The 24,449-nt window shown below is 41.5% G+C and overlaps 1 protein-coding gene across 1 annotated transcript; it reads right to left on the bottom strand.

Moving 5' to 3' along the window:
* Window positions 1-1,398: 1,398 nt before the first annotated feature.
* LOC121301734 (TANK-binding kinase 1-binding protein 1-like) lies at window positions 1,399-20,702 on the bottom strand. Its single transcript, XM_041231330.1, is given in 10 exon segments — window positions 1,399-2,924; window positions 3,685-4,574; window positions 5,291-5,400; window positions 11,383-11,444; window positions 12,024-12,226; window positions 12,847-13,003; window positions 13,579-13,689; window positions 14,015-14,131; window positions 14,934-15,169; window positions 20,279-20,702. Coding segments are annotated over 9 exon segments (2,001 nt in total). The 5' UTR covers window positions 15,156-15,169; window positions 20,279-20,702; the 3' UTR covers window positions 1,399-2,795.
* Window positions 20,703-24,449: the final 3,747 nt, after the last annotated feature.

Raw genomic sequence — 24,449 nt, 5'->3', positions numbered from 1 at the left:
GTCTAGAGGGGAGAAGTCAATGTTGAGGTGAATAAAAAAAACAACAGTTTATTACCAATACACTACAGCACAGTATGAAAACAGACCTGTCTCCATGCATGTGTGACACGTCACTGCAAATTACAGCAGAATCACTGTATCATTTTCACAGTATTTACAGACATTTTATTATTATTATTATTATTGTTATTGTTATTATTATTATTATTATTATTATTATTATTATTATTATTATTATGTGAAGTTCCAGTGTTATTACAAAAAACAATGTAGCTCTTGGGGTTTGGGGGGAGCCAGCTTCTCAAAGTTATTTACTCTAAATCGTCATTAGCACAATGTTTATCACAATTTAACAACACACACACCCCCCATTATAATTCTAAAATGAACAAGAAGCAGCCTAAGACTGCTCGCTAGTTCCTGAGTTCAGTGCCTTGGGTGTTTGTATCTGGTTTGGTGACTTTATTATGGGTGTCTCTCCATTCTAATCAATAAATAAATAAATAATAAATAGAAACGTGCTAATGGCGATTAGGAATAATTAGCTGTGACACTGTAGCCGGGTCGGGGTTAAGGGGCACTCTCTCGCTTTCATTCGCTCTCTGCAAAAGGGAAGCTCTTTTGACTCTTGTATCCATTGTCACTGTCCATGACCATTTCATGAGCACTAAACTCAAAAGCTGCTTTTAAAAGTTGCATGCACTTTTTTTTTTTTTTTTTTTTTTTTTTTAACAATCGGATTGCAACAAAAGTGTTTTTATTTATTTACTTATTTTTGCAGATTGCCAAAACGACAGCAAATTGCCCTAAAATGAAGAAACTGAACCTTACCGGCTGTTCGTTTCATTTATCTACATTAATCCTGCAGGCTACACAAATGGGGTAACTTAAAAATAAGAAAACAAATACATTTCTTTTAATTGCTGTTTAAGAATTTGGTAGGTATATTATTGAAAAGAATATCCAGCTATTTTCTGTATGCTATATTTCTGCACTTCGTATGAGCAGGCTCTACAATTCCCCTTATACAAGCGTAACCTAGTAACATCATAGCAAAATCTAATAAAGCATAGCAATTAAAAACACGGTGAAGCACAGGCAAGCATTGTAAAAGCACAGAGAGGTCTGGTAAAGCATAGGGAAGCATTGTAAAGCACAGAGAGGTCTGGTAAAGCATAGGGAAGCATTGTAAAGCACAGAGAGGTCTGGTAAAGCATAGGGAAGCATTGTAAAGCACAGGGAAGCATTGTAAAGCACAGAGAGGTCTGGTAAAGCATAGGGAAGCATTGTAAAGCACAGAGAGGTATGGTAAAGCATAGGGAAGCATTGTAAAGTACAGGGAGGTATGGTAAAGCATAGGGAAGCATTGTAAAGCACAGAGAGGTGTGGTAAAGCATATTAAAAAAACATGCCAAACCAGCGTCAACTAGGGTAAATGCATAGTATAACCATGGGAAAAGCATGGTAAAAACTGCAACCATGCAACAATAACGTGGTAAAATTTGATAAGGATGCAGGAAATTTCAGTACAGTATGGTACAATATAAAACATGACAGAATACGGAGCTACCTCACTACTTACTTTAGCTGTGTTGCAATTCTTTCAGCAGGCTCACACAACCAGTGTTTGTTTGGTTACTATGTACAAATTCACGCTCATATTTTTTTTTTTCTGAGTGTACAAGTGTTTGTAAAAACATTTCTAGTGCTTAAACATAAAGGCCTGGACTTTTCATCTGCTGGTAATATGAACACTCTGCCCATGAGAGAGGCTGTTGAGTGTTGGGTTTTTTTTAGATAACATTATCAGCTCTGAAAAGTGAGAACCATTATAACTTCTATACAACAGCACTAAATATATTGTATATTAATTTAGTTTTACCAATACTTCTCAATATCTTTACACTTCTATATGCTGAACGCACTAATTTATAGCTTTTTTATTGTAGTGTGAAACAGACGTGGGACCGTATACTGCACAGGTAAGTCTATATGGGGTAATATATTGGCATAGTATACATTGTTTCATACATATGTTGTGCAATATAATGCAGTACATGGACCCAGTGTATATATAGTTAAATGATTTCAAATTGAATGATACTCTGCATGAACAAAAGTATAATATACTACTATGCACTCAGTTCAAGTATACTTAACTTCTTTTTAAATCAATAAAATTGAGAAAATGGTTTGCTTTTTCTTTGTTGGCTTGTACCAAGGATAGCTTTTTTGCAGCATTATTATATAAAACACTATATATATATATAAAGGGACAAATTCATCCCTTACAGGCCGGTGGAATATTTCAGAAATTTTTGCATGTTCCATTTAGTCATGAAACTAGGAGTGTTACTTCGGCAGTTTTTTGTTTGTTTGTTTGTTTGTTTTTGCTTTTAGGTTAACGTTGACCCAAAATCAGCTGTTAAAAAAAGTCAGATACCTGATAGATAGAACAGCAGGATTCTTCTCAATTCTGCACTGTACAATTTTTATAACTTGGCTTGCAATGTTTTTTCAAAGACTTTCAGTTTAAAAAAAAGATTACCTCGATATCGTCTTATTAAATTCAGTAACATGCAATCATTCTTCTCTTCATCTTCCTTTTTTACCCTTATTTCTTTCCTTCATTCAGTATCAGTCTGTTGTAAACCATCACAACTGCTAAAGAGGAACAAAAACTCAGCCCTGTTTTTAGACTTGTTTTGTTGTTTTCATTTCTTTCGGGTTTTTTTTTTTGCTTGGAAATCCTGCATTCAATTCCCGGAGGTTCCCAAAAGGGGGCGCTGTGGCTGTCAGATCTTGCTGTTCTCCAGGTGTGTGTCGATGTGTTTGATCAGGGCATCGTCGGGGTAACCAAATGGGAAGGTCAGCTGACACAGCGGGCAGTTCCTGATGTCAGAGTCCTCAGTCTCCATCCACAGCTGCAACCAATCAAAACGTAGCACTGTTACACCTTTTAACCAATCACACCTTTTAACAATCATACGTACTGACAGAATTAGCAGGAGTTGAGAAAATGTATTCTTTGTGTTTTTCTAGTAGTTTTTTCATGATGAAAAATTAGAAACGGGGAGTGAAGCTTTATCGCTGTTTATTTTATTTAATACCTTTTTAATTTTGTTAACAGTGATGATTTTAAACGACGCAATCTGCACAACAAAACACGATAAAGGCACAAGGCTTCTGAAAACGTGCTATCGAGAGGCAAGGATAGCGGGTTAGGTCTTTGATGAAAATGAACAGCTGACTGTGTACAGTGCCACCTGCTGGTCTGAATGAGAAGCATTTAAAATATAACGTCTGTTAACCCTCAATGACTAGAATCCAGGAAATCGCTCCAAGCGGTACTAATAAGCACCTCTAACTCTTTCAATTTTCTTTCAATTTAAACCTGAAAAAAAAAAAAAAAAAAAACAATCTTGAGGTCTCAAAGCTAGCGTTTGGGTATCACAGTTAATTTAACAAGCCTCCTTAACAATTAAAGACTCTAAATGTAGTTCTTAAATGCAGAAACACGAAATGAAACTTCATCAATTCAAAATGACAAATGTTCCATCACCGTGTTTGTTGCTGAATACATACTGCATTTCTGAATCTAACAAACAGCGTCAGGTTATGCACAGTGGAGAGGACAGAAGAGAGAGAGAAGACAGAGAGAGGAGCTAGAGAGAAGTCACTCACATTGATAGAGGGCCAGGACTGGGCATGTTCTGTGGCAGAGGAGGAGGGATGGGGGATGGTTTTGAGGATGGGGAAGGCGGAGCAGGAAGGCACTCCTCTGATCGAGCCTGGGGGGGTGGCAGCGGAGGGGGCACTGGGGCGGGCCCACTCCTCCTCGTCCTCGGAGGACTGGAGGGAAGGCCGGGCGGGCTTGTCGAAACGCAGATGGAGGAGCTCCTGCGGGGTGAAGGGATCGCGGGTGCGGAGGGGGCTGCTGGTCACACTGCTGCTCAGCCCCTGCTTGTGGTAACCCTCTCTGTAGGGCCGGGGTTTGGGCAGGGTGGAGACCGGGTCGAGCTGCAGACGGGGTGGACGTTGGTATGCGGCGGGGTCGCTGACCTCAGAGTAGCTCCTGCGCCCCTGGAAGCTGGCTCGCAGGTGGTGGCTGGTCGGGCGACTGGTGTAGGAAGCCGGACCGTCGTTCGAGTCGGGCAGGGGGGACCTCCGCTGGACGTCAGGGGAAAGCCTCTGGGGGACAGGAGAGTGCCGCTCAGGGGCAGGGGAGTGCCGCTGAGGTACCGGGGAGTGCCGCTCAGGGGCAGGGGAGTGCCGCTGAGGGACCGGGGAGTGCCGCTCAGGGGCAGGGGAGTGCCGCTGAGGGGCAGGGGAGTGCCGCTCAGGGGCAGGGGAGTGCCGCTCAGGGGCAGGGGAGTGCCGCTGAGGGACCGGGGAGTGCCGCTCAGGGGCAGGGGAGTGCCGCTCAGGGGCAGGGGAGTGCCGCTCAGGGGCAGGGGAGTGCCGCTCAGGGGCAGGGGAGTGCCGCTGAGGGACCGGGGAGTGCCGCTGAGGGACCGGGGAGTGCCGCTGAGGGACCGGGGAGTGCCGCTGAGGGACCGGGGAGTGCCGCTGGACTAGAGGGAAAAGGAAGAAGAAGAAGAAGAATACAGCCTGGTTAGAGTCCAAATTTTTTTTTTAATGATTTAAGAAGTGTGGATATCCAGGAATGGCAACAAGTCTGCTTTTGCAAAGCAGTTTAATCCGTTCCTGCTTTGTAATCAGACACGCCTGAACTTGTTACCAATAGAGACTGCAGTTAATCAAGCTTGTATTAAAAGCTGGAATGTTATTATTAAAATTATTAGTTATTATTTTAAAATTGAATTCAGTACAGTGGCAAAATTATTCATCAGACCTACATGATGACTTGTCATAGTGTCAGCTGTCTGAAGGATATCTCTCACCACTGGTCTTGGATCTGAGTTCGATTAGGCATTGCTAGAGAAAAAATGTTTTACTTAATCTTCACGCACCCCTTACCTGCCCTCCTGCCCCCTCACCCTCACCCAAAGCCATTTCTATTTCTCAGAATATATCCACACACATACACACATTTATTTTGTTAACAATATAGTGTTATCGTAGATTTCTAAAAAGATATGGCAGTGCATCTTAAAAGATGTAGCTTTCCTGTGGCTGGTCTGTCTCTCTCTCTTAGTTTCCTGTGAAGAGCAGGTTTCATGTGTGTGTGTGTGTGTGTGTGTGTGTGTGCTTGTGTGTGCGTGCACCTGGTTGGCTCTGCTCCTGGGACAGACTCCTCAGTAGTGTGTGTGTGTGTGAGTGCGTGCACCTGGTTGCTCCTGGGACAGACTCCTCAGTATTTCGGTCTGTTTGGAACTCAGGCTCTGCAATCGGGACAGCTCCTCTGTTAGCTCAGTGTAGGCCAGGGCCAGGTTCACCCTGAGGGAAACAACAAAGCAAGACAAAAACAGAGCGTTACGCGCCTCAAAAAAACACACACAACAAGCAAAAGAACAACAAGCTACTGTTGTCTCCATCGTCCTCCTGCAATGCAAAAGTTAGCTTCCTAAAATGTCTGCAATATTTACCTTGCAAATGATATTTTTTAGACAGAAAACTCAATTTTCAAATGCCCCGGTATTATTATTATTATTATTATTATTACTACTACAAAAGAGAAAATCAAAAAACATGTTCTTGTTACATAATGAGAAAAAGTAAAAAAAAAAAGTAACACACTGACAGTGCTCATGAGGACTTGAAATATAAAAAAAAAATACGTTCAGTTTTACAGAAGTTAATTAAAAGACTGGAGTGAACGCTTTGAAAAAATGCCCCATACTTTAAAAATAATTACAATGTAGGGACCGAAAATACTCAACATGTTAATTATTATTTGTTTATTTAGCAGACGCCTTTAGCCAAGACGACTTTACAGAGACTGGGGTGTGTGAACTATGCATCAGCTGCAGAGTCACTTACAACAACGTCTCACCCGAAAGACAGAGCACGAGGAGGTTCAGTGACTTGCAAAGGGTCTCACACAGTGATTGAGTGAGCCGGGATTTGAACCCTGGATCTCCCAGGTACAACCACTGGACTACACAACCCGTTACTTGCTTTTGTATTGAGAGCTCATTACTGATAAAACTAACTCTCTATGAAACAGCATCGTAGTTCATATATTGGGTATCAACAGCAGTGGCCTACACGCATTGCAGTTTGCAGCAGCAAATGCGTTTCAACAAAAGTTCAAATTAGAACGGTTCTTATTGGAGGTTGCTTTTAGCCGTAGGGCCGGCTCATTGCTGACTGGCATCTGCGCCCGCCGAGTTTGCTATATTGCTGCTGAGTTTCAGGTTCTAGGTTCTATGATTGATTTTGTTTGTGTGTGTTTTTGTTTTGTTTTGGGTTTGTTTGTTTTTTGCTGGTGGTGTCAGTTCGTCAACCATAAATTAGTATTTGTTCTCAAATCACCCACCGGGAGAAATAAAGGTTTTGGTTGATTGGCTAGACTAAAAAACGAATGCTATATAACGACATTCAAAACAGAGATTTATCCAATGCACATAAGAGCTCAGAGATCACCCTGCTTTGCAAAGCTGCAATGGCGCAGTGAAAGATCAGGCGTGGGTTTGTTTTCTTCACAAACAAAAACAGGCACTTTGATGTTTGACGTTCTTTTTTGGTAGAACAGCCCATTCGCAGGTTCAAAGAGAGGTTTTTTTTTTTTTTTTTTTTTTAGCACACTAGTGTTTAAGAAGCTAAGGAAGTTGCTTTTTAAAAATAAGATTTTTTTCGGTTACACTTCACACAGTTTGCTTGAGAGCAGATAATACTAATAAATATATTTTGCAGTTCTTCTTGATTTATGATTTGAAATCAGGGTTGATTTTTTAAAATCTATTCCCAATTCCAACTCTCATTCCCTTTTAAATCAATACCAACACATCATTGATCAAAATTGCAATTAGCAGCATTCTATTAAAAACGAGCTCCTCATAACGGCAACACATTGATTAAATTTGAGTCTGTTAGTCAATTCAACTGGTTTCAAATGAAAGCAGTTGAACAAATCACAACTATTATGATGGAAATTGATTTTAAAAGGCAATTGAGAAAAATGATTTGACCCCAAACCCTGTTTGAAATAAATGATGAGTTCACAGCATTTAAATGTTGCAATACAAAAAAGTCACAGAATATGATCTCATTTTTATGGTGTCTGTCTGAGTTCGTAACACAAAACACTGACTTTTTATTTTTTACTGTAACACACAACGATGATGGGGTTTTTTTGGTACAGTATCGAAATTATCAGCGATTAAATACAGGCATTTTGCAAATTGTGTAATAAGATCAAAAGATAAGAACATATTTGCCTGGGGAGATGGAGACTGAACTATGTGAGTCTGTGTGAAGTTTTTTCTTATCAGATCGACCCAAAACCAAATTTCAGAAAACATGTTAGTATTTATTATAAACGAGTCATTCTGCTAAACGTGAGTCACTAAACTAAGTTGCTTTTTTACAGCATGGCACCTGATAACTAGCCTCTGATCCACAGTTCTTATAGTGGGGGTACTGAAAGCCATTGAACAAAACTGTTACCCCTGTATATGCACTGTATAATATATATACGTAAATAATAACTGTGTACAATCCTAGCATGTTAGATGAAAGGGAACCCTTCAGGGATTCACAGACTTTATTTCCCCACATGGACTGAACCTGGAAAACAATGCTTCCTTTTAGAATCGGAACGCCACCTCTGAATTGTCTCGGCATTCCTAGAACATTCATAATACCAGACCAGAAATAAACGAATGTCATTGGTTTTTTGGGGGGGAGGGGGGGGGTTTAAGAAAGAAAATTAAACAAATAAAAGCTTGTTAATGACAGCCATTGGCCAATCAAACCAGCTCAATAATAAGCCAATTAAACAGTGATAATGTTGTATGAAGTGTTTTAAGCACTAAATACTTGCATAAGGTTTTTTTGTTTTTGTTTCATGACCAACTAAAACGTATTCCTAGGGCTAGTTGAAGCAAGAGTCTGTTAATTCCCCTTTCAAATCACACACTGTCCGAATTTTCCATTTTTAAAGAAGTAGGACTCATCAAATACTTGGATGGTTGGCTTTCCAACTTTGTAAAATATCAACCGAATCAGATACAAGAACAATTCACATTTCTATAGCGCCTTTCATCGCAAGGATCCCAAAGCGTTTCACACATTAAAAAATGAGCAGTTAAAACCACTGAATTCAAATGAGTCTAAATTCAGAATTTGATAAAAACTGAAATGTAACAAAAGAGACTTAATGTGGTTTTTAATTGTAAAACCATGTTAATTTTTTTTTAAAAGCTAGTTTGTTGAATCGAACAATTGAGTCCAAAACAAAAATGTAATAGAAAAAGGACAAAAAGAAAAAGCAGTTTTGATTGTAAAATAGGAAAAGCTATTTACAAATATTTAAAATGTGTATTCATACATTTTTTAATGACTATTTCATTTATAAAAAACATCCACAGTGCTTTTAAAAGTGAAAATGAACCTCTAATCCTTTGTTACACCAATTTAGAACGAGCTTCATCAACTACAATCTGAATTTCATTACCAAAAAGTAAATACAGCACTATACTTTTAGCTAATTCAATACAACAGTAATAATGCAAGGCCTTGCTCATTTCAAATCCATTTACAGCAGGATCAGTTTGTGTCACCAATGCATTATATTACTATAGATTTAACGCAATACAGCAACACAAATCCACGTTGCAATATATGTTAATTATTTTATTTTTTTTTTTTTTTTGCATTGTTCACAGGGAACAGTGGAAGTTAACCCTGCTTTCTATTAAAGTAAGGGGGATGTCAGTCCGACTAACGAACAGTCATTTTGTAAATTTCTGAGCAGTACTCCAAGCACCTAAACTGATGAGAATCATTCGAATTGCATGTACCTACCAAGCCACACGCAGTCACCATAGGCCAGGAGAAAAATGTAAATGCACACGGCAGAATTCTTTACCAAAGTGCAAGAGTTTGCCAAGAGCTGTATTTATTGACGAGGCGATTAACCCAATTCTGCTGTGCTTAAACTGTTTTCACACTTTTTTTTCCCCCTCGTCAACATATTTCTCACACAGACTAAAACACACCCTGATGAATACAGAACAGTCTGTATTGCGTGTCTCCTTGTATCATAGGTGTGACTGCTTTTAATATACGTGTTGTAACCAAATGGGTTTAGGTTTTAAAATTAGAAAACGTGTGAAGGATTGCTGCTTAGTTTGAAAATTGAGCTGGAGGGCAGGGGTTTGGGGTGCACAAGGTGATGCATGGAAGTACTTTTTGTCATTCTTACTTTTGGAGGTGTACGGATGCATAGGAAAGCACGATCAGAATGGATTAACCCATAGTGATGAATGGGAAATCACAGAGAAGTATGAGAAATGCATAGTGCAATAGAAAACTATGGTAAGTCATGATAAATGCACAGGTTTGAACACAATATAAACAAAATATAACATTACAAATGATATATATACACATTATATATATTATATATATATATATATATATATATATATATATATATATATATATATATATATATATATATATATATATATATATATATATATATATATATATATATATATATATAAATAATATCACAAACAAAAAGAGGCGATGAGTCTCACTTGTTTTGAGCATATGATTAAATACAGTAACCCATCGTGTATCTGCCCATCACATTTATCTGCCATGATCCAGCTCTTCAGCGACATCACCCACGTGTACGGCGCTAATGCAAAGCGAAAGCGAGCTGTGCTCACAGTGGTTTTCTTTTCGTTAACCTGTGCATTTAGCTCCTGTGTTAATGACCCGACACCAATGGAAGTGTACACAGCACTGTGGCAGGGCAGGAGCCCTGTGCATGAAAAGGGGTTTTCTTGTGTAAATGTATAATGTAAATAGTGTGTATTTATTGTAATTGATTAATTAAGCACTGGACACTCCCGGGACAGCCTGTCTGCTGTGTGCGATTAGCAGGTGTGGAATCTAAATCAGCGGGAAGGTGTGTTCCAGCAGGGCATCAGGTATAAAAAGGTTATATTTATTCACCTTGGGGCTGCTGCAAAACCAGAGCCATCTGGGCTGAAGAAGCTGAAATTCGCTGATGTGTGCGTGTGTGTGTGACAGACAGAGAGAGAGAGTGTACCAGAATCAGGGTTGGATACCGAAGATAGAGTTAGCAAGTCCGACAGAGAAGATTAGTTCAGGCACTGTAGATTCCACTGTGTTGTTTGGACTCTGTGAGCTACCACTGCTGATACTGCTGACACTCGGCAGCGAATGCACACACCCACATGGCATTTAGGGGCTCTCCCTAATAAAAGTTGAATCTCAAAACATTAATTATGTGAATATAATAATTATTACAGCCGTCTATTATGGTATTTAAAACTAAATATTATCCGACTTTTTACAGACCCGCCCTCCCTACGGATATACGACAAACTACTGTACAAATTCAATAATTTAAGAAATTAGCAAGCAAACTGCTAAACGATGAGACATAGGAGGCTATGCACTGCAGCTATTTAAAAAAAAACACACACACACAAAAGCCTACATAGCCAGGGCAATGGACTTGATGGTTTCGCCATTTGACTACCCTTTAAGCAGCACCGTCAAAGTGAAAGGTAACGAATGCCCGGTCTAGCCAGGTGGTTGGCACACACCCCCATGTCTGGCACCTGTGGTACAGATGCAAAAAGACAAAAAACTAAAACTGAGAAAAAAAAAAAACACCAGAAATGTAAAACAATACATAAAAATCCCTTTTTCTTTTAAATGAGTTGCCCTACTGTGGGTACAGTTTCAAATAAATTAAATGTTCTGCTTGGCTGTTGTGTAAATGTTTTCCCATTGGAAATGTGCTAGTAATGACTAACCTATCCAGCACAAAAAGGCTTTGATGTTTTCTTTACTTGTGATAGCACTCCCCCCTCCCTACATCTCTATTTCAGTTGTCACAGAGTTTAGTTTTTCAATCCTAGCCGACCTGCCGAGGTACTCTGACCCTGTCAGATGTGCCACCTGATGTGCCACCTGATAAGTGAAATTTTAAGATTGGTGTCACATCCTTTTTCCCATGAGAACCAAAGCCACGCTGGTGACTGAAACACCTACCTTACACAACAGCACTTTTCAACGTGACACCTGAGCCGCTAAGACAATAGTGTCATCGACCACGAGAAGCCTTGCTGTCACCGTGGCCCTTTCTGAACTCACTGCAGCCCTGCACGTTCTCTAACCACTGAGCTGCTCAAACCCACTGCCGTGAAGAAATACCGATAACCCCCACAGCCTTACATTCGGTAGACTAACGTGTGGATTCACACTCACTGCTCATCGCCAGCCTTCTTGATCCACTCCACATCACACTGGACACAATGAGTGGTCATCTCCTGCAGAGACAGAGATCCCATCAATCGCTCACCCCCAAAACCCAAAGGGTGTCTAAAGCACCAAACTCTTTATAGCCTCGCCAGGTGCAAAACACAATACGTCCCTGGGGCTGGCAAGAAGACTCCTGTTGCATAGCAGTTTCACCCATTCCAGGTTTTACTACGAGCTTGATTAGCCACAGTGTATAGGGAACAAGCTCAGGTGTGTCTTATTAAACTTGCAGCGAAACCAGGAATGGATCAAACTGCTATGTAATGGGAGTCTTATCCCAAATACTTCATATAATCAAGTTAAAAAATAAAAAAATAAAAAAAAGAAGATCAAGTCTTATGAAATATGAAATGGTTTTATTAACTCATCAAGTGCCATTGCCCTCATTTGAGGACACGCTACTTTGTAATTTTTTTTGTAGAGCATTTTTTGGCATCATTTACCTGTTATTTGAATTTTCTCTTTACATTGTTATGATAACTTTTCAATGTATCAAATTATGTAAAAATACAGCCTGCATAGTGCAAATATTTTTATTTATTTGTTTTAATTAGTTGTTACTTAATGGGTTAATCTGAGTCGCTCACCCCCTGCCGCTGTCCCTCCTGTTGCTGTCTCAGCTCCTCCTGCAGCCGCTCGCACTCCCCCTTGAGCTCCGCCTCCCGGCGACACGCCTCCCCTGCCTCCCGCCGTGCCTCCTCTAGCTCCGCCTCCAGCCGCTGCAGCTCCAGGTCGGAGACCGCGTCCAGACTGCGCGAGCTCTGCAGGGTCATCGCGGGACAGGCCAGCACTGAGGGACGGGGACACGGAGGAGGAGGGATGAACAGATACTGCATGGATACGACTTATCTAATTAGTAAAGTAAAATTTAAAATTATATATATATATATATATATATATATATATATATATATATATATATATATATAACACACACTCAAACTACACCTGTGAGTACAGTATTTAACCCTTTCAGTCCTGAATTTTTTGTTGAGCTGAAGAAGAATAATATATGCAACTTTATTGAATATACATCTGGGTTCGAATCTGGCCTAGGGGGTCTGTCTGTGTGGAGTTTGCATGTTCTCCCGTGTTCGCGTGGGTTCCCTCCCACAGTCCAAAGACTATGCTGTTCTGCTGTTCTGCTGTTCAGGTTGACTGGTCGCTCTAAATTGCCCTTGGTGTGAGTGTGTGTGGATTAAGCAGTTATTGATAATGGATGGATGAATATACAAGAGAGCAGGACAAAAAGAAAGGTCATGTACCACACACTCAAACCAGCAAACCTGTTCCTTAACAAATAACACAGCAAGACATTTCACAAAAGTTATAAAAGGAGGAATGAAATCCAATGAACAGTGTTTCACATGCATATGTCTGAATGTGTCCTGCCCACATGGAGTCACTCACTGCGGGGGTGGGGGCGGGCGGGGCTGGCATGCAGCTGAAGGTACTGCATCTCCTTGCTGCGCAGCTGCATGTTGAGGTTCTGCAGGGAGCTGTCTCTCTGCCGCAGCATCTGCTCCACGTTCCGAATGCGCTCCACGTGCTTTTCTGCCAGCGTGGTCTGCAAGAGACGCAAACAAACCCTCGCCGTCAACAAATACATAAACAACGGCATCATTTACCAGCGTGCTTGGCAGAGGGCACTTCAGTCAGGTACAGAACTTGACTAACAAGATGCTGCAATACCATTTTATTAGCAGGACTGTAACACATATATAAAAAAGAACAACAGTGCCGCCTGCTGTCAATACCAAGTAAGTGCTCTTGAAATGAAGCTAACTGTGAGTGTTTGTGTCTGTGTGTCCAGCATATCACGGAATTCCTAAAGGGCCATACAATTTATAAATATATATATATATATATATATATATATATTATATATATATATATATATATATATATATTACTAATACCTTTTTGCTAATAGGAAAAACTTATTGTAAAAATTGAATCAATTTTCTTAATTGGTCAACATTAACTTTTTTTTTTCTTTAGCCAATGAGGATTTCAAGTTACCCTAAAATACCTGCAGGATTGTGTGTGTGTGTGTGGGTGTGTGTGGGGGGGTAGGTCCCATTCCCCCCCCCCATCCCCATCCCCCATCCCCCATCCCCCCCATAGCATCGCTCCCTACACCATCCCCCCACAAACGATTTATCTCTGCAGGTTACTCCTCTCCATGTGGCTCTTCTCGTAGGTCTGGATTACATCCTCCAGATGCTCCTCCCTCTCCTTGCCTTTCTGGAGCTGTAAGAGAGTGTGGCAGGCAGGGCCCTGGTCTTTATTCGGACAGTATGCACCTGGCGGGTCGTCTCCCGAAACTCACCAATTTCAAGCATTTAAACCAATTCCATTCCAAGATATAACCACAAGAAAAAGGCATCATCCAAAAAAAACAAAAAACAAAAAAACAGTAAAACCCTGAGCGGCAGTCATGATGACCTGTCTATAACGGACCTCGTTCTACAGACACTAATGCTCAATTGTAGATCCCGAGGGTCTTTCAGCTGGTTTAGCCCGATGCATGACACCTCATCACCTCGCCCATTCCCTGCCCCCGGGGGCCCCTCACCTCATGCCGAAGCCGGTTGAGCTGCTGTTGCAGGCTGTTGTTCAGTAGTGAAGTGTCCATGGTCTCGAAGGAGCAGTAGGAGTTGCGATCGTCGCTGAAGTCGCTGATCATGGGGAACTGCAGAGCAAGGGCAGAGGGAGATGGAGAGGAGGGTCAGAGAGTCAGACTGTGTGTGTGTGTGTGTGTGTGTGTGGGTGTGTATGTGAGGGAGCGAAGCTGTGACCATCACGCACAGACAGCAATGCGTGCACACACACGACTGTTTATAATGTTTATGAGGACTTTGCATGGATTTCTTATCTTAAAGTCCAGAGGAGCCTGGGGGATCAACACAATAATGCAATAATGAAAACTACAGGGGAGAAAGGAAATATTGCTGCACCGTTCTGTTTGAAATATCTGCTTGAGCATTACAGGGACTTGGCCTGTGCCCTTATAAGGTAGGTTTTGTCAGCGTTTCGTTTCTTGTTGGGGAGTCTTTTGACCCAGTAAGCACTATGAACGAGCACACACAGATACACACACGTACACACACAGACGCACGCACACACAGATACACACACATACACACACAGACGCACGCACACACAGATACACACACGTACACACACAGACGCACGTACACACAGATACACACACGTACACACACAGACGCACGCACACACAGATACACACACGTACACACACAGACGCACGCACACAGATACACACACGTACACACACAGACGCACGCACACACAGATACACACACGTACACACACAGACGCACGCACACACAGAAACACACACGTACACACACAGACGCACGCACACACAGATACACACACGTACACACACACACACACGCACACACACACAGATACACACACGTACACACACAGACGCACGCACACACAGATGCACACAGCCAGCCTTGCACCTTGATCTCGTAGAGTTTGAGTCTCCTCTTGAGCCCGCAGTTCTCCTTCTCCAGCCCGGAGAGCTGGTTCTTTATGTCCTGGTAGGCGGTGATGAGGGTGAAGTGGGGGGTGGCGTACATGTCCCCCCTGAGGGGCCTGCTTGCCCAGCCCACCCCACAGCCCTCCTCCGCCAGCCCCTCAGCCGTCAGCATGCCCAGCTCCCCACTGAACAGAGAGTCCATGAGTCACAGCCGGCCTGGGAGAGGAGAGGAGGCAGTGTATATACTTAAAACACACACACACCTGTCCCATGAGAGGTGATACGACAGAGCCAGCTGGAGAGGAAACAAATCTCCCATGATGATCAGAACGTATTTAAAGTTCTATTTTCTTATTTCTTATTAACCCTAACAATACTGTTATCGATCCCTGCTTTTCCTCATGACTGAATCATAATCCTTTCCCAAGGTACAGTGTTTCAAAATTATGTAACAGTGAGTTTAACTCCACAATGATGACAGAAGCAGCAAAAATGATCTTGCTGAAAGGGGTGGAGAATTGATTGTGAAACTTTAATGAGGGTGGGTGGGTTCTGGTATTTTTAGAGGTATTACATAACATACCTGTGACTCTATTAATAGTAATAATAAGGTTCTCCTTTGATATATTACAACAATTCGTATAAAAGCTCCCCAGAATACAAGCATAGCAAATTGTAATAAAGCGTTATAAAGAATAGCATGGTAAAGCATATTATTAAACATGGCAATCCAGGTGTAGGCTATAGTAAATGCAGAGTATAACCATGGGAAAACAAGTTAGCTTGATGCCAGGAGTGATCGGAGGAGATGGCTGGCATGTCGAAGCTCATAAAAACCGTGATTGATCTGACACTGATGCTAGAGAAAGGGGGGGGGGGGGGGGGGTGCTGACCACATACAGACCTCTGGCACGGGTTTAATTTCTCTATTAACTGGATAAGCACAGACAGCAGGCACAAACTGAGAGTGGATCCAACACATTACTGCAAGCCCTGGGCAACGGACCCAGCATTCTGTAATGCCAAGTCATGCTGATTAAAATTTAGTAAGTAAAAAAAAATAAACTAAAACAATAATCTGCCATTCAGATTTTAAAAATGATCCAATTAAGAAAGAAAGTGTTGTTGCCTCTGCTGTGAAGCCACACAGTGTGTAGGCAGGATTGAGAGGGAGCCCCGACTCCTGCATAGCAGCAACTGATTTAATTGCAAGGTTTCTTCAATCATTTTGTTCTTTCTTTCATGGAACACTTCCCTTGATTGTAATAAATCCGAGGAAAAAAACAGCGTACAAAAAACACACAGGGTGGGTAAAACCAAACGTTTTTTTGCATACCAGGCTGGTTCGTTCCATACCAAACAGAAAACATGACTGCATCTTTTAAAAGGAGAGTTTCAACAAAAAAAAAATAAAAATTTAAAGTTATTCTACACCAGATCGTGTCTTCAACCCTGGTCCTGGAGAGCTACAGGGTCTTCTGGTTTTCGTTTCAACCAATCTTTGTTACTTAACAGCACCGCTGATCCCCTCACCCCAGCAAAGAGAACTGAATCAGCCATCATACTGACTCTCAATACTTCTTAGCAGGTGTTGATGCACACAGCTGCATGCCAGCCAAATCTCACTGCCTGGATAGAGACCTGAAGAGTTTCATTTCTCTACCGCATATATGAGTCACTTTCACTTTCCACACACCCACCCACTAACCCAACGATAGGGCTGCATGGGCTTCATCCTGCTAACCTCTCCAACAGCGAAACTCACACCGAGACTGAGCACCCACAGCTCACTGAAAGACACTTCTGGTTTAAACCTTTCATGCATGAAATACTGAAGATATGTATTTCTATTGCTTTAAATGGGGGTGGGAAGGAGGGGGGTGGAATCCTTCTGGCTCATATGAAGATATCACACATTTGCATCTTCCATATGTCTGCGTATGTTACCACTTTTAAATGCTGGAGGAAATGTAACCCTTTTCTAAATCGACATGTTCCAAATCTTAGAACAAATGGCACCTAAATAAAGCTGCCAATCTCAATGAGGCTTGGAGGAATGATCAACGGTACTGAAAATTATGCGCAACTGAACCTGATCAAAACCACCCCAACCCGATTCCAGCTTGAAACTGCTGTACATGCCGGCTGCAGAGAATCCCTTCAGATATAAACGAGGAAATACATAACGTATGCAAGCATGCTGTACTGTAACAAAAGAAAACACAGCAGAATCGCTATTTGTAGAACAATGCAGGCCTGTTCTCTGTGTGTTCAGCATGTAGCTCAGACAGGGAGCAAGGGCGGGAGCGAGGGAGGGAGCGTGCTTCACCAGTCATTGAGGACCTGGTCTCTCCTCTCAAGCAAGAGCGTTGCGGTGTTGCAAGACTCGCCCAGGAATATGTGGGGATGTTCCACTCGGGCGGGTCTGACCTAGAAGGAATAGAAAATCCTCCACAAAGATCAGAAGGCGTTTGAATCCTGATATTAAACAATGCATGATCCTGACAGAAACAGCCAGATCTATTGATCTGCCCCTCCTGCTCGGCACTGGACTTCCCTGACCTAGGCACCATGTTACTGGACCCTCAGCTAATGTCCTTGCGCTATTATTATGTATTTATAGATGGAACTTGTTGTAATCCGAACTTGTTGCATCCTAGTTCATATTGTATTTTAGTTGCATTTACTGTAAACTGTAATGCGTTATCTATCAATCTTGCATTGTAACCCTGTATTGCCCTGTAATACCTGTAAGTCGCCTTGGATAAAGGTGCCTGCGAAATAAATAAAAACAAAAAACATTAAACACGTAGGAATACATGATAACAAGCTCTGGTGAAAGCAAGTAGGAGATCTGCAATATTACCCGAGTACATTTTTATAAGGGGCTGTTGTAGTAAATGGGCATGGCTCAGTCCACAGCAGCGAAGCGCTAGGCCATCCAGAGATAATGTCCTGACTTATGACTTTCCTCTCTTTATGCAATCAAACATTGTGACAGGGATTTCCAAGGGGCGGCACTCTCAGCATCCACACGGAGCGGAGAGGCCTAGGGGTCTCGCAGGTGAAGGATAACATCTTCGGACCTACACATCTATGCTGGAACTCTGGCTGCCAGTTAGGATCGACTCATTCAGGGCTGCTGCGTTGTACCAGGGTCGAGGAATGTCACAAACAATGCTCCAGCTCTCTGGACTCCTCTGGATTAAGGCTTCCCTGTTCTCTCGAGCTTTTGGAGGTGTGCGAATTACATTTTTTTTATTTTGTGGTTTATTCTTTTATAGGCCTTTATTTTATTTATTTGATTTGCGAAGCACTTTAAGATGGCTAGATATGAACTATATTTTTGCAGCATTAAAAAATAAGACTGCTGACGTGTTCAGCGCCAGCGTCATCGAGACCCAAGTACACGGGCGGAGGTGCGTTTCTGTACAGTTCTGGTTATTTTTAGTCTCAGCTAGGGGGAATCATCATGGGCCCAATAAAAATGTAAAGAAAATCCTGATACTGTATCAGCCTGGCAATGCAGTAAACCCACAGGCAGCCGGATTTCAAGCAGTTGCTTCCAAGATGAAACCCGACTCTCCTCGTCCCTCTGATTCACAATAAAAGCAGACCAGTGCCCACACTTAAACATCCCACTCACAAATTACTGCTACAGATGCAATCAAAGAGCTTTCTGCACAGTCTATAAAACCCTTCTGTCCTGCCTAATTCAAGGACAGTACTGCTGCAAATTCAGAACAGGTCACACCTGAAATCAGACTGGAGGAATACAAACAGCATTAACTTAATGCCACTAAAATGAAGGGGCCTTAACTTATAGAGTCAATGTGACGACTGATTCAGTTCTCTTCGCTGGGGTTTCGTGAAGGGAGTGTGGGGTGCTGGGGGTGTATTTGGAACCGGGATATAGTTTCTAACTTAGGGTACCTTAAATCAATGTCACTAACACAAAAAAATAAGGGATCATAGAAAAATGATGCGCTGCTATGAGAATGTACATGAGTGACATTAGTAAGGTTACTGGAGCGGACTGGACAGTATTTTTGGAAGGCAGGGACCAAAAGGTCAGGCAGGGGGCGTGCTTGTTACCTGTAAGCTGAGGCTAATCAAGTTTGCAGTAAAACCTGGAACGGGTGAAACTGCTGTGCAATGGGAGTCTTATTCCCATCTCTGCAAATTGCTGCGATGGAGGCTGCAAGAAGACAGAGATGTTGCTAACGTAGCAGAGCCTGCACCCGGTCTACGAAGGAGGAAGGGGAGCGCATTAACGTTTTATAATAAAAGGCAACACATTAGCAAGATTGTTTGCAGGTCTGTAGTGAGGGGTATGTGGTATATATCAACCTACCGGTACCTACAGTAAAATCAGAAAGAGGAGGATGGGAGGCGGCACAGCGTGACTGACGACGCCCACATCTCACACACACACACCTACATCCAAGAAACATCATAATCATTTTGCAGCGTGTGATTTATAATTAACACTTAGCGCAATGCAAGCGTTTTAAACAGCTGAAGAAGGGCTTTTGGCCAGAACGTCTTGAAAATAAAATATAATTTTTAATCTTTTAAACCTTTTGTGCAGATCTTTAAAAAAAAAAACTTTTCTTTGACATGCCTTAAATTTATTATGATATATATATATATGTATATATATATATATATATATATATATATATATATATATATACATATACACACACACAGAGAGAGAGAGAGAGAGAGAGAGAGAGAGAGAGAGAGAGAGAGAGAGAGAGAGGGGTCAAGTAATATAATGTTTCGCTGGGTAAGGGAAATGGACCGAGCAATTGAATCATCTTACAGTGCCGCTACTCAGACGGCTATATATATATAGCCGCCTGTATATATGTTGTTATATATAAAATACACTATATAAATATACACTATATAAGTCTATTTAATTCAATTGAACTGAAGGGGTTTTTTATTGTCGGTAAACACGCCTGAGCTGTGCTGTGTCGGCGGTGCTAGTGAATAAAGCACACTTCCCCTTTAAATAGACACCTTCCCTCACTCAAAAAATTGAAAGCATTGTTGGGGAGGGGGAAAAAATCCACAGCAGAAATAAACAACGCCAAAGTATTTCACGTTTCTGTACTAACTCCCCCAAACGCCGACCGTCCTTGCATTTGAAATAATCTGTACAGCATGCCGGCGCACTGCAATCTTGCCGACCCCCATCCCTACCAGTAGCAGGAACAGCACACAACGAGCCGGGCTGCTAATTAAACGCGTTCCGCTGTATTGGTTTTGTTTTTACCAATGAAATGAAGACAGATACAGTCTCGCTATACTCACGGTTTCCCGTTGAAGCGTCTTCACAGCCCATCTCCTAATGCTGGATCACTCAGTAAAAGCATATTCCGACTCAGAGGCGCTGAGAATCCTTTCTGTTTCTCTCCCGTGGATCAGTTTGACTGGGAGATCATAAGGTACCACGTCGCGGGGCGTGGAATTAACAGCAGAGCCCACGCGGGGGTGGGCGTGCAAAGCAAACTGTACAGGCTTCAGTAAATATGCAACGTGAACTGAGCAAACACATAGCAATATATATGCAACCAGGCCATTACAGCAATAAGCAGAAAACAGTCAGATTCATGTAGCGCACTTGATGTTATTTTTATTACAAATAAATTGATTGTTCTGTCTACGCGCTCTCAGTCATAGTTAATGCAAACTGAGCCCAAACCATTTGTGTGAATAAGGGGTATTTCATTTACAGCATACTAATAATTGTATCTATACTGAAGATGCACATTTTGGTTATATACTTTTTTTTCAAATCTATATATATATATATATATATATATATATATATATATATATATATATATATATATATATATATATATAGTGGCATTTCACTGTAACCTCAAAAGTGCAAATAAAGTAGTTTGTTTCAGTCTTATTGTTACACTGCACACGGCTGCTTTCACAGATTCTCAATAGCACTAATCTTGGACTAGAGAGTGATTGAAACCTGGTACCAGGAGAGCGGGAGTCCTAGTCTGGGGCAGCTGCTCTGTATCAAACCCCAAATCCTCCATGCAGAGGCCTGAAACCACGTTCCACGAAGTGACTTCGTGCTCCTCGGGTGCAATGACGATCTGGAGTAAACACCTTGTCTTTAAATTCCTCTTTCTATTTGAGAATCAGTTATTACCCCTTTTTGGGATTATCTGAGATGGATTTCCAATGTTCTCATTTGACTCCCTGCGGAACAAAAGACAGAAAGGTCGGGTTAAAAAAGAGCTCTCTCTAATTAGCACCGGCTTGCTGTGGTGATAGACGCCAAGGCCAGCACGTTGGAAGACGTCAGAATCGCATCGCTCTTCACAAAATTGGAAATGTAACCTCGTTTTGTTTTTTTTTTTCTTCTCTCTCTCCCCTCAATGTGTGTAATTGTATTGTTCAGGACCTTGTCACTGTAGAGACAGCTGCTAATTTCCTCAGGAAGATGAACTCTTGACAGGCTATTAAGGAAAAAAAAAATTCAGATTTAGAGAGCAGTTTTAGTTCGTGTGTGTGTGTGTGTGTGTATACTATATATATATATATATATATATATATATATATATAGGGCTGGTAGGTGACGTAATCACATACAAAGACATAAGCCCGATGTACGCTCCTTGCTCTTTTGTACAGCTCTCAGTCTGTGCGTGGATTGCCTCGCCTTGAAACATGAACATGCCTTCGTGTCGCCCCCCCCCCCCCCCCCCCCCCCCCCCCCCCCCCCCCCCCCCCCCCCCCAGTTCGCGTGATAGTCTTAAAATTGAGCATTTTGTGTTAGGGTTGGAAACAAACCCAACGACAAACGCTTTGCAACAAGACTAGATCTGGGGATCGTTTTGCGCATTTTCCCCTCACTCAGACCCTTTACTTAAGATCCCTGAAGAGATAATTATCTCCTCTTTAAAGATACGCTGCAATATTTTAACGAGCAAGAAATCTCACAAGTAGAGCGGTCCCCCGAAATGTTCTCCTTGTTCTAGGAAAGCGGCACCTCTGGGGGCGGGGAGTTTGTTGGCGGATAACTTCACTCGGACTGCTTGCTCGCTAAATATCTTGGTATCCCTGAACAGATAATCGTCTCCTCTTTTATATATATATATAAATGCTGAGGATTGAGAAACAAATGGGCCATATAATCCTCAACTCTATCTTGCTGCAAATTATTTGTTGTTGCCATACCTGTGCTGTGCATACTCAACACTAAAGCTGTGACAGACTGCAGCTACAATACAGTTCAGTCGTGTCTGTGTGTGTTTCTTTGGCAGCCTTATTCCGTACGGTATTGGAATATTAACAAGCTCCTCGGAGAATGAACGCACTGCAGGCTATGATAGGGTTATTAGCTGCGATACTAGAGGTTGTTTCCTTCAAGTCCCACAACATGGATTCTAGCCGGCGGGGCTTGGATACCAGCTTTGTTTCTATGCAGATACACACACACACAAGACACACACATACTTGATTTACAACCCACAGATTTCAATGCAGAGTAGAATATGGCTTGGAGCTGTTGCAAGACCCCCGTTGGATATGTAACCACTAATATCATGAATTCAATTGTTCTGTGGGGAGCAAAGGGTGATTTATAATATATATATATATTCATATTATATATATATATATATATATATATATATATATATATATATATATATATATATATATATATATATATATAAACCGAGTCACTGGCTGTGGATCCAGTGGTTAAAGTCCAAGGCTTGTAACCAGAAGGTCAAATCCCTCCTCTGCCGAGACGGTGACTCATGACTGTGTGTGTGACACCTCCTTGTGCTCCGTCCTGAGGATGAGATATTAAATTAATGTCCTATTGTAAGTGAAATATTGTGTGTGTGTACACACACACACACACACACACACACGAACCCGCTTTAATTATGATTGCAGTGCAGGCAAAAATAGACCGGGTTTCATTGCTTTAATATTATACATTTAAACAAATGCATACAGCTGACTACAGGACAAACTTGTTTTGTATAATTAACCAGAAAGAAACAGTTTGTTCTTAAAAAAAAAAAAAAAAAAAAGGCAGCAGTTGTGGACTGATGAGAGCTATCAATTAGGCGTTGCACCTGGTCGTTTTGTATGAGTAAGACTGTTAAAGACAGTTGGTGACGTTTTTTATAACTGAACTCTATCTCGTCCAGACCACCCACGCAACATTTGACCGGCTACACAAAATGTCAGTTTATCAGCCCACATGAAAAATTGTTTGTATTGTGGTTAGGTAGTAAAGCCCAGCCACGCCTCATTGGACAGGCTGCACAAACCGTAACAATAAGCGAGTTTGTGAGATGATATTGACAGGTGCATTTCTCAAACAACCTGTGGTGCAAAACAAACGGGGGCATATTAAGCAAAGTGATAAATGGGTTCATATTAATATATATATACGGGTATATATATATATATATATATATAATATATTTACTATATATAAAAAGAGAGAGTGATAGAGACCTGGTATATATATATATATATTTTCAAAAGACAAAGGGAATTGGTTGACAAGCACATCATTTCAAATACAGTATGCAGTAGAGGGACAGGGCTCGGTGTTTCATGATGAAGGGTAATAATTATTCGTACGGAATTTGAATTTTCAGATGCTTTCATTAATCAAGGGACACGCTTCTAGCGTCAAACTGGCACATTTAAATTGCACCCCGAGCAAGATTGCATAGACCAATCAAACTGGAAGTCAAAAAAAGGACAGGCACAACGATTTCCCTTTTGATTCATTTGCAGATTTAACAGTGAGAGCGTATGGATACACTCAATTCTCAGACAGGACCACTGCAGCATGCTTAGCTGATGATAAAAACATAAATTAAAATAATAATAATGTATAACATTCCGCTTGGTATTCAACGTGTTTATGCCAAACCTTACTTAACAAGACCTCATACGTTTGTGAAAAGGGTTCATTAGAGTAAAATACATGACAGTGTTTCTAATGCAGAATGACTGACAACCCCGCAGAACACATTTCAAGTACAGCTGCAATACACCTAAGAGACACTTCATCGAATCCCTGTCCATTGCACACTGCAGAAGCAGCAAAAAAATATATAACACATTGCTGCCTAAAACATGATCTCCTGACCAATGAGGCTGAAGGAGAATGCAAGAGTCTGCCAAGCAAAAACACACACTCTGGACCTCCAGACCGAATCGTAGGCAACGCGTTCATGTCAGAGCTGGGACCGACGTCCATACCGATATAGATTGCACTTCCAACTGCGTCTTCAAATCAGCAGACTGGCTGTCCTTATAATACAGTAAAATCAGCTGTCATGTTACAGTTGTTTGCTCATTTTCCAAGACCATACTTTTAAAACACATGGGAAAACTACAATGTGGTATGTAATTCAATACGACAACATTATTGAGCGAGTTTCATTCGTCACCACACTTCAAGTAGGAGTTAATT

Source organism: Polyodon spathula, chromosome 28, assembly GCF_017654505.1.
Source record: "Polyodon spathula isolate WHYD16114869_AA chromosome 28, ASM1765450v1, whole genome shotgun sequence".
Classification (NCBI taxonomy): Eukaryota; Metazoa; Chordata; class Actinopteri; order Acipenseriformes; family Polyodontidae; genus Polyodon; species Polyodon spathula.
Note: the sequence above shows the minus strand (reverse complement) of the source record. Positions and strands in the feature narration are given on the sequence as shown.